Source organism: Colias philodice, chromosome 28, assembly GCF_061535455.1.
Source record: "Colias philodice isolate Cphi_HAF_F1 chromosome 28, ilColPhil1 Martin Lab GWU primary, whole genome shotgun sequence".
Taxonomy (NCBI): Eukaryota; Metazoa; Arthropoda; class Insecta; order Lepidoptera; family Pieridae; genus Colias; species Colias philodice.
The window spans coordinates 1173925-1189727 of NC_143113.1; the positions used below are offsets into that span (position 1 = coordinate 1173925).

Consider the following 15803-nt stretch of genomic DNA (forward strand, 5'->3'; position numbering starts at 1 on the left):
TACAAAAAGATTATAACTGGGAAACTAGAAAATTTACTACAATAATAATTATGGTTATTTATACAGTAAAAGTATAAAACTTGGTGTATGTCTGTTTGTTAGGCGCGGGTCAAACACGAGCGGCGCGGGCGCGGGCGTGCCATAAGCGCACCTCTTGAATCTGTTTTGCACCACGTGCTTCTTATACATTTTGTATGAAAGAATTTTGGACAGGCGTCGAGACGGCACGCCACGGTTGTGCCAAGGTCGCGCCGACCCAAAATTATTTCATACAAAATGCCAATAAAAAAACCATAAGATATTAATTTATTATTATTTTTATTTGTTCACCGAGTGATTTCCCCTTTTAATGGCATCATGCTTCACAGACTACACACTTCAATGTGTTTTTCTTAAGTATTGTAGTAGTATTGTAGCATATAAGTATTGTATAAATTGTTTTTCATTATGTACGTGTGAGGCTATGTGTCATTAAATAAACGTTTTTTCTTTCTTTCTTTTAATAGCGCACCCGATGCACGCTTGTATATGTCCCGCCCCTTAGGGCGAGGCCACAACACTACGTTGCGGCGTCGCGTCGCAAAAATAACATCGCACAGCAATGCGATGCGATGTCGCAACGCAAAAATTTCATCGAATACGACATCGTACGGAAAGATGCTATAACCAACGTTTCAGTTTCTAGTGAGACATGGATTTACATCTTAATATATATAAATCTCGTGTCACAATGTTTGTCCTCAATGGACTCCTAAACCACTTAACCGATTATAATAAAATTCGCACACCATGTGCAGTTCGATCCAACTTGAGAGATAGGATAGGTTTTATCCCGGAAATCCCACGGGAAAGAGAACTATGCGGGGTCCTCTGAAAACGCGGGCAAAGCCGCGGGCGGAAAGCTAGTAGATTATATTATATTTACGATAGATTACTAAAGATTTTGATGCGATTTTCACTATTATTTCTGTAGATTTACCTATAATTATTTAATACTACCTAATTAAAATTATAATTTATCAATAATAAAGATTTCAAAACTTTCATGATTACTGTTATTCTATAATAGGTAATTTAATAATTTTAAAAAGCTGAAGATTGTTTGTTTGAACCCGCTAATCTCGTGAACTACTGGTCCGATTTAAAAAATTATTTCGGTGTTAGATAGCTCATTTATCGAGGAAGGCTATAGGCTATATATCATCACGCTAAGACCAACAGGATTGGAGCAATGCGGGTAAAACCGCGGGGCACAGCTTGTATATATGCTATTTATGCTTGTTTCAACTTTACACCCCGAACCAAAATAAAATATATATTAAATTATTAATAAAACATTAGATTATTGCTATATCTATGAGAATACGCGTAATTCTTATTCACAATAATAATATAAACTTAGAAATAAAAACTGGACGTTAAAAATATAGGATAAAATTATATATTCCTCCATAATTATTCATAAACTAAAAATAAAATATAGAATATAAAAATGTATATAGCTCTTAAACTAAAAACCTGTGACGGTACAGTCAATGAAAAAAGTGTTGCGTTTAAAAAAATGTTAATTCTGGTAACTTTTTGTCGTTTTTTAACAGACTACAGAAAGAAACTATTTTATTTCAATGGAAAAAGAATTGTTTGAATCGATAAATAATGCAATATTTAAGATTCATATCATTTTTTCCAAATAATTCTATTTTTTATACTAAACAATTACGTTTAACCCAGTTTAAAAATTATTTCTTTTAAAATTACACAAATCTTAAATATTTTTTCACAAAAGACACATTTTTAGTCATTTAAACTGAAAAAAAAAAAACCTTTTTCCATCGACTGTACACACACACCAACATACGCTATAAAATAAAAAATAAAAAAAAAAACAACATACAAAATAATCACAGATTATCAAAAACTCCACCAATATAATACTTTTAAATGCCAATTTAATAATATTTTTTTTAAGTCTAAAATTTAACGTGATTTTTATAATAATTTTAATTAAAAAAAATGTGTTCAGACACACGCTTGACCTTTTTTATTTTAAGTATTCATTTATTTTTTATACAATTCTTTTAATTTCACATAGATGGTAGAATAAACCTTGAAAAAGGTTTAAATAATTATTATTTTTTATTTTTTGTGTCCAAACACATTTTTTTTTGGAAAATATATGAATATCTATTAATATATTTAATCAGGAGGTAAATAACTGAAGAGCTTGTATTTATCCCGTATGTACGGCCGTACGTCGTCTTTCTGTGAACAAAGATATATTCATTTGATATGTGCACATAAACAAACTTACAATCCTACTTCATAATATAAATGCAACACTTTTATTGTTACTCCTTCACGCAAAAACTGCTGAACCGATTTTCTTGAAACTTTGCACACAATAGAGGATAACTTCGATAAATATACATAGATAGCTTATATATACCAGAATAAAACATGAACTATGGAAGTATTTCTATAGCTCAGTGTATTTCTGGTATATAAGCGGATTTTGATGATACTTGCCAGTTCAGTGGTTTTCGTGTGAAAGAGTAACAAACTTACATACTTTCGCGTAATCAAAGAAAAACCCGCATAGTACTTTCTCAGGTCACAAAATATCATTACCAAACTTCATCTAAATTGGTTCACTAGTTGATGCGTGAAGAAGAGACAGACAGATTTATTTTCGCATTTATTATAATTAGAGCCGATTTTTCAATGCTTGGATAAAACTTATTCGTCGAATAATGTATAAAACTACCATTTTAAAAACGTATTCTAATTGCCCGTATTTGACAGTTTACGTGACATTTTTATATTATCGTGTAATACTTTATTGGACGAATAAACTTTATCCAAGCATTGAAAAATCAGCCCTTAATAATTTATAAATAAAAATATATTATGTAATTATTAAACACCAAAAAAGCTAGGAAATAAAAACTCACAGTAGCCAAATGTTCAAGAAAGGGGATCAGTTTGAGCAGCTCGTTGTCACTCTTATCCACGAACCAGCTATCTATTGGGATGCCATTTTCCAATTGATAGCCGAATGCCTGCAAATTATATTTATTATTATTAAAAATTAATTAATTTTAATATTTTTTTAATGCTATTAAAGAAAAATTGTGAAAAAAATCTGGAAAAAGTGAGAATTAAAAAATGTTAAAGTTAATTAAAAATATTATAAGTTATAACATAATGTATTATGTATTTTTAATTTCTTATTTTCAAGATTTATGGAATCTTTTTAAGATAGAAATGTTAGGTAGCAATTATTATAAATATTATGTTTTAACTTTTAATTTATTTTTGCTAATCAAAACATTCATACAAAATTAAATACAACATGTACAAAAATGGTGGAAAAACACATAAATATGCTTTAAAATATGATTTATAAATATAAATAAATATTTTCTGGACAATTTTTCACACAGGGCACGATCTGATCCCATACTAAGCTTTCGCTTGTGTTATGGAAACCAGATGGCTGATAAACATACATAATATTTAATTTTAAATATATACTTATATAGATTATTAACACCCAGATACAGCAAACGTCGCTGTTCATCACACAAATATTTGCCCCGGGTGGGAATCGAACCCACGACCTCTGGCTTGGAAGGCAGGGTCACTACCAACCAAGCCAACCGGTCAGTCGAATATATATTTATAAGGGCCGATTTTTCAATGCTTGGATAATACTTATCCGTCCAATAAAGTATTACACGATAATATTAAAATGTCACGTAAACTGTCAAATACTGGCACTTAGAATACGTTTTTAAAATGGTAGTTTTATACGTTATTCGACGAATAAGTTTTATCCAAGCATTGAAAAATCGGCCCTAAATCCAATTTACAGGCAAATACGTGTATTTTTTACTTGAAATTATAATTTCTATATCTTTGATTGCAAAAAACAACAATAAATCATACTAACCTGCGGGCTATTATCAACGATGACAGTCTTGCGTAGATCCCGGCCGAGGATCGATAGATCCTTCACATAGTTGCCGTTCACGAGGAGACAGTGCTCACGGAACAATCTGAAAATTTTATTTAATTTATACCTATTAAATTTGTTGAAATAATATACTATGCTACCTATAATGTATTCATTTATTTATTCTTCATTGTATTCAGAGTGAAGTACATAATGAATAGTACAAATAATGACATTTGACTATTGTATACCATTGGCGGCCTTATGGTTATGAGCCATTTCTTCCAGGCAACCGACAATATTATTAAATGTATATTACAATAAGACGCGTACATCTTTTAATACTGAATGTAAATATGTTTGTTATTCTGTCACGCATAAACGGCTGATCGCATATGTATGAAATTTATACAGTGATAGATTACTCTTTATTACGAGTACGAGTAACGCAACAGGCTCCAGCTAGTATTGAAGAGATGTCTGATGTATAAAAATACGCAATTCTTAGGTAGCGGTGAAAACAAGTAGGGATCAAGTTATAATAACTTGAGTATTAGCTATAGTCACTTGGTGGTCACATGTAGTCACTTGAGTATCAGCTATAGTCACCAGAGGCGGCTCGTGACAAAATTGTATCGGTGTTCACTTGAAATAAAACAACGAAAATACAATAGCGTTAGCAGGATATTTTATTAAAAAAAAATTAGCACCACATTATAAATGTCTATTTAAACACTAACAATTATAAAGTATTTCAAAACGAATTCAATTATTATTTAGCAATTAATAATATTAGAAAATCCCCGAATTTGCATTCGCGAGCGTATTCATAGTGTTTGTTTATAATATAGAAGTGGCAACGTCGCGCGCAATGCTGCTGTCATGCGATGCGCAACGTCGCCATCCTGTTACAAATGACCCGAAATTTTGTGTTAGTGTTTCGGGTCATTTGTAACAGGACGGCGGTTCTACAGGGGTCTTAGTACGCAATGACAAAAAGAAAAATGATGGTCAGATCCGCTGATACCGGATACCTTAAGATACTGTAATATTTTATATTAGAGAATCTTAACATAAAATATTATAGTATCTTCACCGTGTGTGATGCGCTTACCGGTACTTAATCCAACGTCGTCTTGGATCCAAAAGATCTAGAAGCCGATCTGCATACACACGCTTACTAGCAGTGAATAATATCACTTCGTAGAGACGGGACACACGTGATAGGAAATGGGCGAAATGTGGTCGAGTACGGACGAATACCTGTTGATGAAATAGAAATTATAACTTCAAAAATAAAGGAATGTTTCACTTTTCAAAAAAAAATGTGTGCGTGTACTAGTACACACGTAAGTGAAACTTCTTTATGACCTTATTTTTCAAAAAATAATTTACTATAATATGCAACTTTACAGAAATACGTCGAATCACGCGTGGTGGAAAAAGATGGCGCGTAACGGAAAAATGTCACGCGTAACGAAAAAATGTTACACTAAATTTTTTTCCAACCCCGATAAAGGAGTTTCACTTCAATAAAGGAATGTTTCCTTTCAGCAAAATTTGCTTTCTCCAGTATTTCAGTATTTTCTCTCCAGGGCCCATCGAAAATTTCCACACTGTATATGTATGTATAACTTAAAGCATTACTAGCTTACCGCCCGCGGCTGCGTCCGCTTTGTCTAAAACCTAATAAATTATGTATACACTAAAACCTTCCTCTTGAATCAATCTAACTATCTATTAAAAAACCGCATCAAAATCCGTTGCGTAGTTTTAAAGATTTAAGCATACAAAGGGACATATGGACAGAGAAAGCGACTTTGTTTTATGCTATGTAGTGATATTCTTACCGTATATCGACAATCTTGAAACAGTACAGGGAAATGGAAACTCGCATCTGGCAACTCTTGTAGCGAGCAATGCACTAGTGTCTCGTCTAAATCTAAAACCTGTAAGAAAATATTTTTTTAGGGTTCCGAACCTCAAAAGGAAAAAAAAGCCGGGTTGCACTGGGGGAGTGCCGGCAGAAGTGAAAACTTGATTATTAACGTTGAGCATGTTTGATATTTTGGAATGGTATCCGTCTTACGCTTTTTCGATCAGGTCACGTGTCCTGACGCGAGTTTAACATTTTATACCCATTACAGAAAAAGTGCTCAACGCCGCTAAAGAAGTTTTCACTTCAACAGAATTCTTATAGGGTATACCCTACATACAGTCGTTTATGCTGCAAAATTTCGCTAATTTCGACATTTGCAAGGGAATCAAATAGTACAGAGTACTTCCTGTGAGTCTTGAAATTTGATTCAAAGCGAGGCCGACTCGCACGTGGCCGTTTTTATTTTTTCAATGGTAAGAATTTTTCTAATTTTGTTTAAAGCAAGATTATTCTGTGAAGATTATAAATAATTTATTAAGTATAGCAGTCATGGACTTTATGATTTCATTTATTTTTGTTTGTTAGTAAGAATGAAATGAAGATTTATTTGTATGAATTGTGGTTACAAAGTTATAATAAATTTCACGTCCGCACAATTCGCCAACAATTGGCATACAAATATTTTAATTTTATGCTTACAAGTTGTCTTGTCTAACATCAATATTTCATATAAATGCAGGCTAAGCTGATTTCGTTAAACTTAAAATGATAATTCAAATATTTATAATTGCGAAAATTTTTCATATAAATGGAGGCTGATATAAACTTACCAAGCTAAAGTCAGGGCTGGTCCTAGTCTTCAAAGGTAGGGCTGGATATCTTGCCCTTAGCGCTCCTGTTGCCACACTCTCTAGTGGTGGTAACTGAAATATAGATAGATAGATAGATAGATAAATAATTCTTTATTGCACACACAAGATTTACAATAAACAGAAAAAGACAAATAGATGCAAGTATGCATGGCGGCCTTATCGCTAGGCAGCGATCTCTTCCAGGCTACCATTAATATTAACAGGAAAACACATTTAAAGGAGGTGGGTGAGCAAAAATTATTGCGTTGGGAAAAATAAATTTGAATACGTATAACTACATAAAGCATGCATTATATAAAATAAGAGTATAATAAATCAGATAATACATAATAAATACCTAATACCTAAAATAAATAATTATGAATAACTTAATACAGCGTAAGAGGAGAAAAGAAAAGGACAACAGCAATGACATAGCTCATTGATTTCAAAAATAAAACAAAGACGTGTGGCACTCGGGGACTGCCGCGGTAAAGCTATTGCATGCTATGCCTTCAAGCCACACCTCCGTGCCCGTCGGAGTGGGGAGCGTGAGGTTTTTTCGTTACGGAATTTCTCGATTCGGTCTCCGCGCTCAAGGCCCGCGATAGAAGCTATGCAATATCTTAATAATGCTTATACCTATGTTCACAGTAAAAGAGCCACAACATGAAATTCATGTTGTTGAAATGACTATTAAATCTGATCATTAATTGACACATTAAGTGAAGTCCCATGTCCCCTAGTGGGGTAAGGGACAGATGCATTATACATCTGTTTCACTGATCGATTTTCTTTAGGGACAAGTAGGTGATCAGCCTTCTGTGTCCTACCAGACTGAGACATTTTATTCTTCGTCTCCACCGGGAATCGAACCCAGGACCCCTCGGTGCTACGCTCACGCGTCAACCACTGTACCAAGGAGGGTATCACAAATAGTACTGTATAAATATGTCAAAATTTCCATTTACATTCATTTGTTTCATAATTATAACATAATTGAAACTTCCGATTAACAGTTAAAACTTGTAAGTGATCACATTCTGGCAACCATTAGTGGATGGAAAAACAAGGTATTACCGCATTATTACAGCCACGGATATTTTAATATTACAAACAGACACTCCAATTTTATAATTGGTATCTGTCATCTATACTTAATATTGTATAGCTGAAGTTTGTTTGTTTGAACGCGCTAATCTCAGGAACTACTGGTCCGATTTGAAAAATTCTTTCGGTGTTAGATAGCTCTTTTATCGAGGAAGGCTATAGGTTATATATCATCACGCTAAGACCAACGCGGAACAATGCAGGTAAAACCGCGGAGCACATCTAATTAGTAATATCTTTAAAATATCATACATAATATATAGAAAGAAAGAAAGAAAGAAAAAAAGCTTTATTGCCAACAAAAAACTTAGACTATCTTAACTTAAAAGTAAACAATATATTAGGCAATCGGAACAGACTCAGCCATGCTGTGGGCTAACACCCGAACAGCGCTGATTTTCAGTCTGCCCGCGTATTTTCCGAGGTCCTACATATTTTATATAAATACTAATTATGAAATTAAAAAAAAAAAAATTACAAAAAAAAATTACATCCACAACTGTTCCTACCAATAAAAGTAAAAATTTATAAATACGTCTACATATTGTACATATAATATATGCATATAAATATTATAAAATAAACAACATAGATATAGATATTATACTTACATAGATATTAAAAATAATTCAGATAGATATGTATATGGATGGGAATATTTGTAATCAATAATTTGTTTTACCTGCGTGTTGATTCTGCTGTCTGTTTGTTCAAGAGTATCCTTTTGTATTTACACTTGAATGATACATAAGACATACTAAGCTTTAAGGGTGGTGGAAGGTCGTTCTATATGGTTACCTATCTTAATCTCGAATTTTAATATTCCGAATATCATAATCCCGAAAACGTTTGGACATTTTTTCATAACCCCGAATTTTAAAATTTCGAAGTTTTGTTTTCCATATAATCGCAACTCCGAATTTCATTTGCCCATTTCTTCATTTGTACGACGTTTTACAATCCAGACGAATGAGTTCCAGACATACGAAATCTAAATGCACAAAATCCAGATGACCGTAATCCATATGCACGAAAGCCAGATTTTTAAAACACAAATTTTTGAAATACAGTTAATTGATATCCAGACAAACAATGTCCAGATTTTTTAAATTCAAATAAACGATATCCTGAAAAACGAAACGAAATCCTTCCAGGGGGTCACAGCACGAACCTAACCTAACCTACTGAGTCGAATTTGACACTTAAACCTTTCTGTAATAGGCAAGTAAAACAATAGCGATTCGGTTCTGGCACTCGCCGGCCGCTGCCGCGGCACGCTCGCTTCGCTCGCTCGGCTCGTGCATGGGGGGTCACAGTTCAAACCTAACCTAACCTACTGAGTCGAATTTGACACTTAAACCTTTCTGTAATGCGCAAGTAAAACAATTTACTTACTAGTATTGTTTATTTTCAGGCAATAGTAAAGGTATAATCACGATTTCATGGGAACCAAATAAAGAGATTATGAAAATCTGGCAATAGTTTATCTGCTATACGATTATATGGGAACCAAATAAAAAGATTATGAAAATTTGGTAATAGTTTATTTGGTAAATGTTACGATGGGAAACAAAAAAAAGTATTCTGAGAATCTGGTATAACTATATCTGGATTATGAGAATACGGGAAACAAAAAAATACTTTTTAAAAATCTGGTTTTGGTGTATCTGGAAATTGATTCATCTGGGAAATTAAAAAAGGAATTTTAAAAAGTTGTCATTCATTACATCTGTCTTTTAAAAGTTCTAACAACCGTTTTCGGGATTTTAAGATTCGGGTAATAGAAATTCGAGTTTTTAATAGGTTACCATAATATATATTATGAAGACACATTCATAACCTTTTATGGAGAAAAATCGTTAAAACTAAATATCAAGTTTAATAAAATTCTTGCAACAATATTTTTTCCATAATACAATGGTTTCATCTTAAGATAGACTATTTTTGTAGAAAATAAGCACTTACCTGTTTAATAAACAGATATGGATCAAACGCCTCGGCCCATGATGAAATCTGTTCAGCGTCCACTCTCGTACTGCAAGATGTTATTACGTCCACCGCTTCTTCCTGAATAAACATAAACAATATATTATCTATACTAATCTATGAGGAAAGGTTTGTAATTATTTTTATTACGTTTAGGTATGCATGTATGGTTTCACGCATAAACGAATGGACCGATTTTGATGAAATTTGGCACAGACAATCTTTAGACCCTGAGAAAGAACATAGGCTACCTTTTATTGCGAAATATGTACCACGGGCGAAGCCGGGGCGGACCGCTAGTAATAAATATAAATGCAGGCATGATAAAATTTATTTACAATTGTTATAACAGATTTTTTTTTAACAAAATACTGTTCTTTCCGAAAATAATTATTTTTCTATACAGTTAATAATAAAATAATTAATTCAAGAAATGAACAAGAAACAAAAGATTCTCACCTCAATATCTGGTGTGATTTCATCATGACATGTCAATGAGTTTTCGTCTGTTACTATGTCAGCACTCTGCAACAAAAAATTGAATTGAAATTGAAAAGTATACAGGTAAAAGTTTCAAAATTAACAGGAAAATAAGTTAGGATAGGTATTTCAATTAAATTTTAAATGAGAATAACTTTGATCATGAGGTGGGAAAACAACCTGTCTTTCGCTTTTATTCTTTCGACTACGCGTGTAAAGTCGCGGGCGAAACCCTAGTTTTTAATAAATTATTTTCATTTTAATTTTCATTGATTACTAAATATTTTCATTCAATAATTAATTATCGTAGACTAGCTGTGCCCCACTGTTTTACTTGCGGTAAAAGAAAGAATATCTATAGCTTCTGTGTTATTTTGCTACAAAAGCTACATCAATGCAAAGTATTGTCAAAAACGTGGTTTTTGCCTGAAAGACTAATAACCATTATCTATACTAATATTATAAACCTGAAGAGTTTGTTTGTTTGTTTGATCGCGCTAATCTCGGGAACTAGGTACTGGTCCGATTTGAAAAATTCTTTCGGTGTTAGATAGCTTATCGAGGAAGGCTATAATAGGCTATAATATATCATCACGCTAAGACCAACAGGAGCGGAGCCACGCGGATGAAACCGCGCGGAGCAGCTAGTGGATTAATGAAATACTCTTTATTGTACATACATAGAAAGATAGTATCATACATTGTTGATTGTTGTGATAGCTTATAATAGAGACGAACAATTATTTATGTACTAGCTGCTCCGCGCGGTTTGGCTCCGCTCCTGTTGGTCTTAGCGTGATGATATATAGCCTATAGCCTTCCTCGATAAATGAGCTATCTAACACTGAAAGAATTTTTCAAATCGGACCAGTAGTTCCCGAGATTAGCGCGTTCAAACAAACAAACTCTTCAGCTTTATAATATTAGTATAGATTAGTAACAAATAGTTCACAATTTTATTATAACACTAGCGGTCCGCCCCGGCTTCGCCCGTGGTACATATTTCGCAATAAAAGGTAGCCTATGTTCTTTCTCAGGGTCTAAAGATTATCTGTGCCAAATTTCATCAAAATCGGTCCAGTAGTTTATGCGTGAAAACCATACATACATACAAACCTTTCCTCTTTATAATATTAGTATAGATTAGTATAGACTAGCTTCCGCCCACGACTTTGTACGTGCATCCCCGTTCCCGCAAGAATTTCGGGAAATCCTTTCTTAGCGGACGCCTACGTCCTAACATCTACCTGCATGCCAAATTTCAGCCCGATACGTCCAGTGGTTTGGGCTGTGCGTTGATAGGTCACTATATCAGTCACCTTTGAGTTTTATATAATACATATATAGATTAGTAGGATAACTCACCCATCCACTAGCCTCTGCGGCCAGACTCTGACTGATCTCAGCGAGGAAGCCACTACTGGGGCTAGCAGATAACGCTTCTAGACTCTCGATGGCTCCTTGGTCACAAGTTGACGATATCTCACACTCCGAGTTGATATATGTCTCTTGTTCCAGGAGGGACACGAAATCGGGCTGTTGGGAGTTATTTAATTTATAGTATGTTGTTATATTATAAGAAGGAATCTTCCAAATACTGCAAATACCGTTAAAAAATAAAAAGACGCGTGTCACTCGGGGACTGCCGCGGTAAAGCTGTTGCATGCCATCGCTATGCCTTCAAGCCACACCTCCGCGCCCATCCCCGTGGGGAGCGTGAGGTTTTTCGTTACGGAATTTCTCGATTCGGTCCCCGCGCTCAAGGCCCGCGATAGAAGCTATGCAATAGCTTAAAATAGTGTTTTTATTTTCAAGTAAATTAAACTGTCTGTTTCTTAAAAGTAATATACTTTAAAGAAAGATAGATTTCACGTTAAAGATATTTTATATTCACTAATAAATTTAACATGTTTATGTAAAATGTTAATGTATGTTTACAAGTATATAAAAAGCACATAATATGTGCTTTTTGTTTCTATATTATAGAAACAAAACTACAATAAATATATTACCTGAACATATTTTTCATCTGTACTCAAGAAATCAGTACACACATCCAAATCATCAGTCGTTGAAGTAGGCTGATACATTTCTAAATCATTGCTCGACTTCCTGCGTTTCGTTAATCGTTTATCTGTCGACACTTTCCGTTGCACCTCCTTCTCTGTTGTCATGACCCTCGCTGCTTTATCTGCTAGTAAGTTTATATCTTCCTCTGTGAAAATGAAATAAATAAAATAAATAAATAAATAAATATTATAGGACATTATTACACAAATCGACCTAGTCCCACAGTAAGCTCAATTAAGGCTTGTGTTGTGGGTACTAGGCGACGATAAATATAATATTTAATAAATACATATATAGATAACACCCAGACCCAAGAACAAATAATTGAGTTCATCACACAAATATTTGCCCTGACCGGGGATCGAACCCGGGACCATTGGCTCAGTAGGAAATGAAATGAAATGATTTATTTTGCAAGAAATGTGGTAGATTTACAGATGTTGCATAATTCATTATTCAGCACAAATCGCCAATTGATTGGCATGCAAAAATTAACAAGAGAATGTCAATGTCTCACTACATAAATATCATTTTTATAATAATTATACATGTCAACTATTATGTACCCTTTTTCACTTACAATAGGCATGACGACAGTATCCATAAATGATCGTATTAGTGTTTTTAAGGGAAAATGTATAATAGATAAATTACATATAGTGACTTAGAAATCTTAAAAACATTAAGATTAATGAGATTATCAATAAAATAAAACATTGAAATACTGCAGTTGGCCATTTTGACTAAAACACGCGTGACGTCACGCTTAAGCGTTACTGTTTACTTAAGTAAACAACTCACGTCAGATGTTTTTTGTTGTTATGAATATGTTAAGAATACGCATTTTTATTTATTTTCTACTAGCTGTCCGCCCCGGCTTCGCCCGTGGTACATATTTATGTTTTCTCTACATAAGAACCATCCTGGTACTTCAAGGAATATAATAAAAAAAGAATTATCAAAATCGGTCCACCCGTTCTCGAGTTATGCGCTTACCAACACATTTTGCGATTCATTTTTATATTATAGATTGTTTCACGTATGCTTTATCGACTCAGAACAGATATTAATTGCGAATTCACGAATACATGGTTCGGGGTTCTCCGCGCCAACTTTACAATCATTTCTTATTATTTTCTCGCTTGAAATTACTAACACATTTTTGAGCATTATTTTTATGTGGATTACTTGCAATACTGCACACCACTTATAAACTTTGAAATTCGTTTCTATAACACATATTAAATAAATATTTTTTTAATTTTCTTCGCAATGCGTACAAATAATTACGTATTTACCAAAGTGTGACGTCACGCCTACGCCATGACACCTGCGAGCTGTTTTGGCACAGTTAATAAATATTTTTTGGAAAATGGCTTTTATCTTCGTTAAATTTAAGTATATTACCGAAATATAGGGTTTTTCTTGTATAGTAAACGTATACACACATTATGGAAGAGGATTTCAAAATCTTTTATCATGCCTATTATATAATATACTAGCGGTCCGCCCCGGCTTCGCCCGTGGTACATGTTTACGTTTTCTCTACATTAAAGAACCATCCTCATACTTCAAGGAATATAATAAAAAAAGAATTATCGAAATCGGTTCAGCCGTTCTCGAGTTATGCAACACATTTTGCGATTCATTTTTATATATAAGATTATATTATGTCAATTATTACGCTTTTTACTATTAAATGTCAATTACTACAAATACAATTTAAATATAGGGAAATACCATTGATCAACTCAACGCAGTCCAAAGCCATGAAATCGTTTAAGCAGTCGTTAGGCAGGCATAGTTCTGTTGATTCAACATGTGTATCGGATTCTTCTTTAGGAAAATCAACAGTAGTTGTGTGAGGCTCGTACATCGTTACATCGTTGTCTTCAGAATAACATGATGTTTCTGGCACTATAGGCGCTTTGGGCTTTATTTTCTTTTTAGGGCTCTCGTTTGTCGAACTTATGGCTATTTTGTTCAGTCGTGGTGAGGGTGTACCCAATTGTCTTACTTTACGAATTGGGGAACTGTTTAATGACGCAGATTTCTCAGTTTTATCCATACGTCTAGTTTTACGCGGGGAACTCAAAGCTGACGACACAGATTCAGTCTTTCTTAGCTCTCGGTTTAAAGAACTCTGCCGCAGTTGAACGCTGCGAGTTGTGCGAACATCTTTGATCTTATTTTTCGATGTTGTGGCTTTTTCCTTCAGCTTAACAGTTGATGATACTGTGTCCTTGTTGGAACTGCGGACGACAGTTTGAAACACTGGTTTCTTTACCTCCTCCCTCTTTTTCGACTCTACTGGTTTCTCCATTTTAACGATTTTTGTTCTCACTGGCCGTGTTTTAACTCCTAGTGAACGTTTCGAACGAGTGCAATGTATAACGGAATCTGATGATAGGATGTTATCATCATTCAATATCTCTTTCCACTTCTTCTTAACGAACGTTTGATTCAATGATTTTTGTTTTACTTTGGTTACTTTTTGTGAAATTCGCTTTGAGAGCCGCTGCTCCCGCTTCTTACTTCTTAACCGCATCGCAATGATATGGTTTCAATTTATCTGAAATATGTTTCACATTAATTCAATTGTTTATTTTTTTTATACCAATTCGAAAATGTTTTTTATATAGGATTCGAACTTGATTTTGCACTTACATGATTTGTAGTGTTAGATAGTGTCCTTTAAAATATTTATGTGATATAAACGTAAATATTTATACATCACGAACCAAAAGAAACTACAAAATAATTTTCGTCTCGGCTGTGCGAGCGCTTCGGCGCGCGATGCTTCGCGCCCTTTTTTCTTTCACTTTTCACAACATTCTTTATAAACTATTGGAAATTTATAACTTCACAAGTGCATTAAATAATAGAAAAACACCAACAACAATGTTTTAAATCACTATATGTTCAGAATTATTGCGATATAGTAATCGCAAAAATAAAAAAAAGCGGCACTAGAACAGTATTGATTTATGCGCTGGGAAAGGGAAATTTAAATCACCGATGCGTATAATTTTATTCACTTATCTAACCAGACAAATAATTATATGACGGAAACAAAAGCATAGAGCTAACAATCGGTTTAATTTGATGTTAATTTTATATTGCAGAACACAAAGCTAAACAAATGTCAAAATGGCGGCGTTCCTTTTACATCGAATGACGTGTTTCCAAATAATCACACAGATGGCGCTACACCAAGCGCATGCGATTTGAATGGCTGTTTAGAATAATTCCGAGGAATAATTATTATTATATTCGTTAAATTGATTATGTTTAATAACAACTGTTTAATTAATAATATACTCAATGTTAAATGAATAGTATATAAAGATTAACCATACAAAACATAATTTAATATTGCACTTTAAGATTTGATTATTACAAATTAAATTCCTCATTATAGGGATGCATCATGCAAGATTGATAAGCAATTTTAATAATTTTACTGACTGAA

The 15803-nt window shown here is 33.6% G+C and overlaps 1 protein-coding gene across 1 annotated transcript; it reads right to left on the reverse strand.

Moving 5' to 3' along the window:
* Positions 1–940: 940 nt before the first annotated feature.
* Positions 941–15489, reverse strand: LOC149476171 (uncharacterized). Its single transcript, XM_089712188.1, has 12 exons — positions 14999–15489; positions 14072–14903; positions 12274–12476; positions 11627–11797; positions 10241–10306; positions 9761–9862; positions 6665–6757; positions 5806–5904; positions 5070–5218; positions 3953–4058; positions 2952–3059; positions 941–2262 (listed from the first exon to the last, which is right to left on the reverse strand). The coding sequence occupies exons 2-12, from the start codon at positions 14877–14879 to the stop codon at positions 2197–2199; spliced, it is 1971 nt and encodes a 656-aa protein (XP_089568314.1). The 5' UTR covers positions 14880–14903; positions 14999–15489; the 3' UTR covers positions 941–2196.
* Positions 15490–15803: the final 314 nt, after the last annotated feature.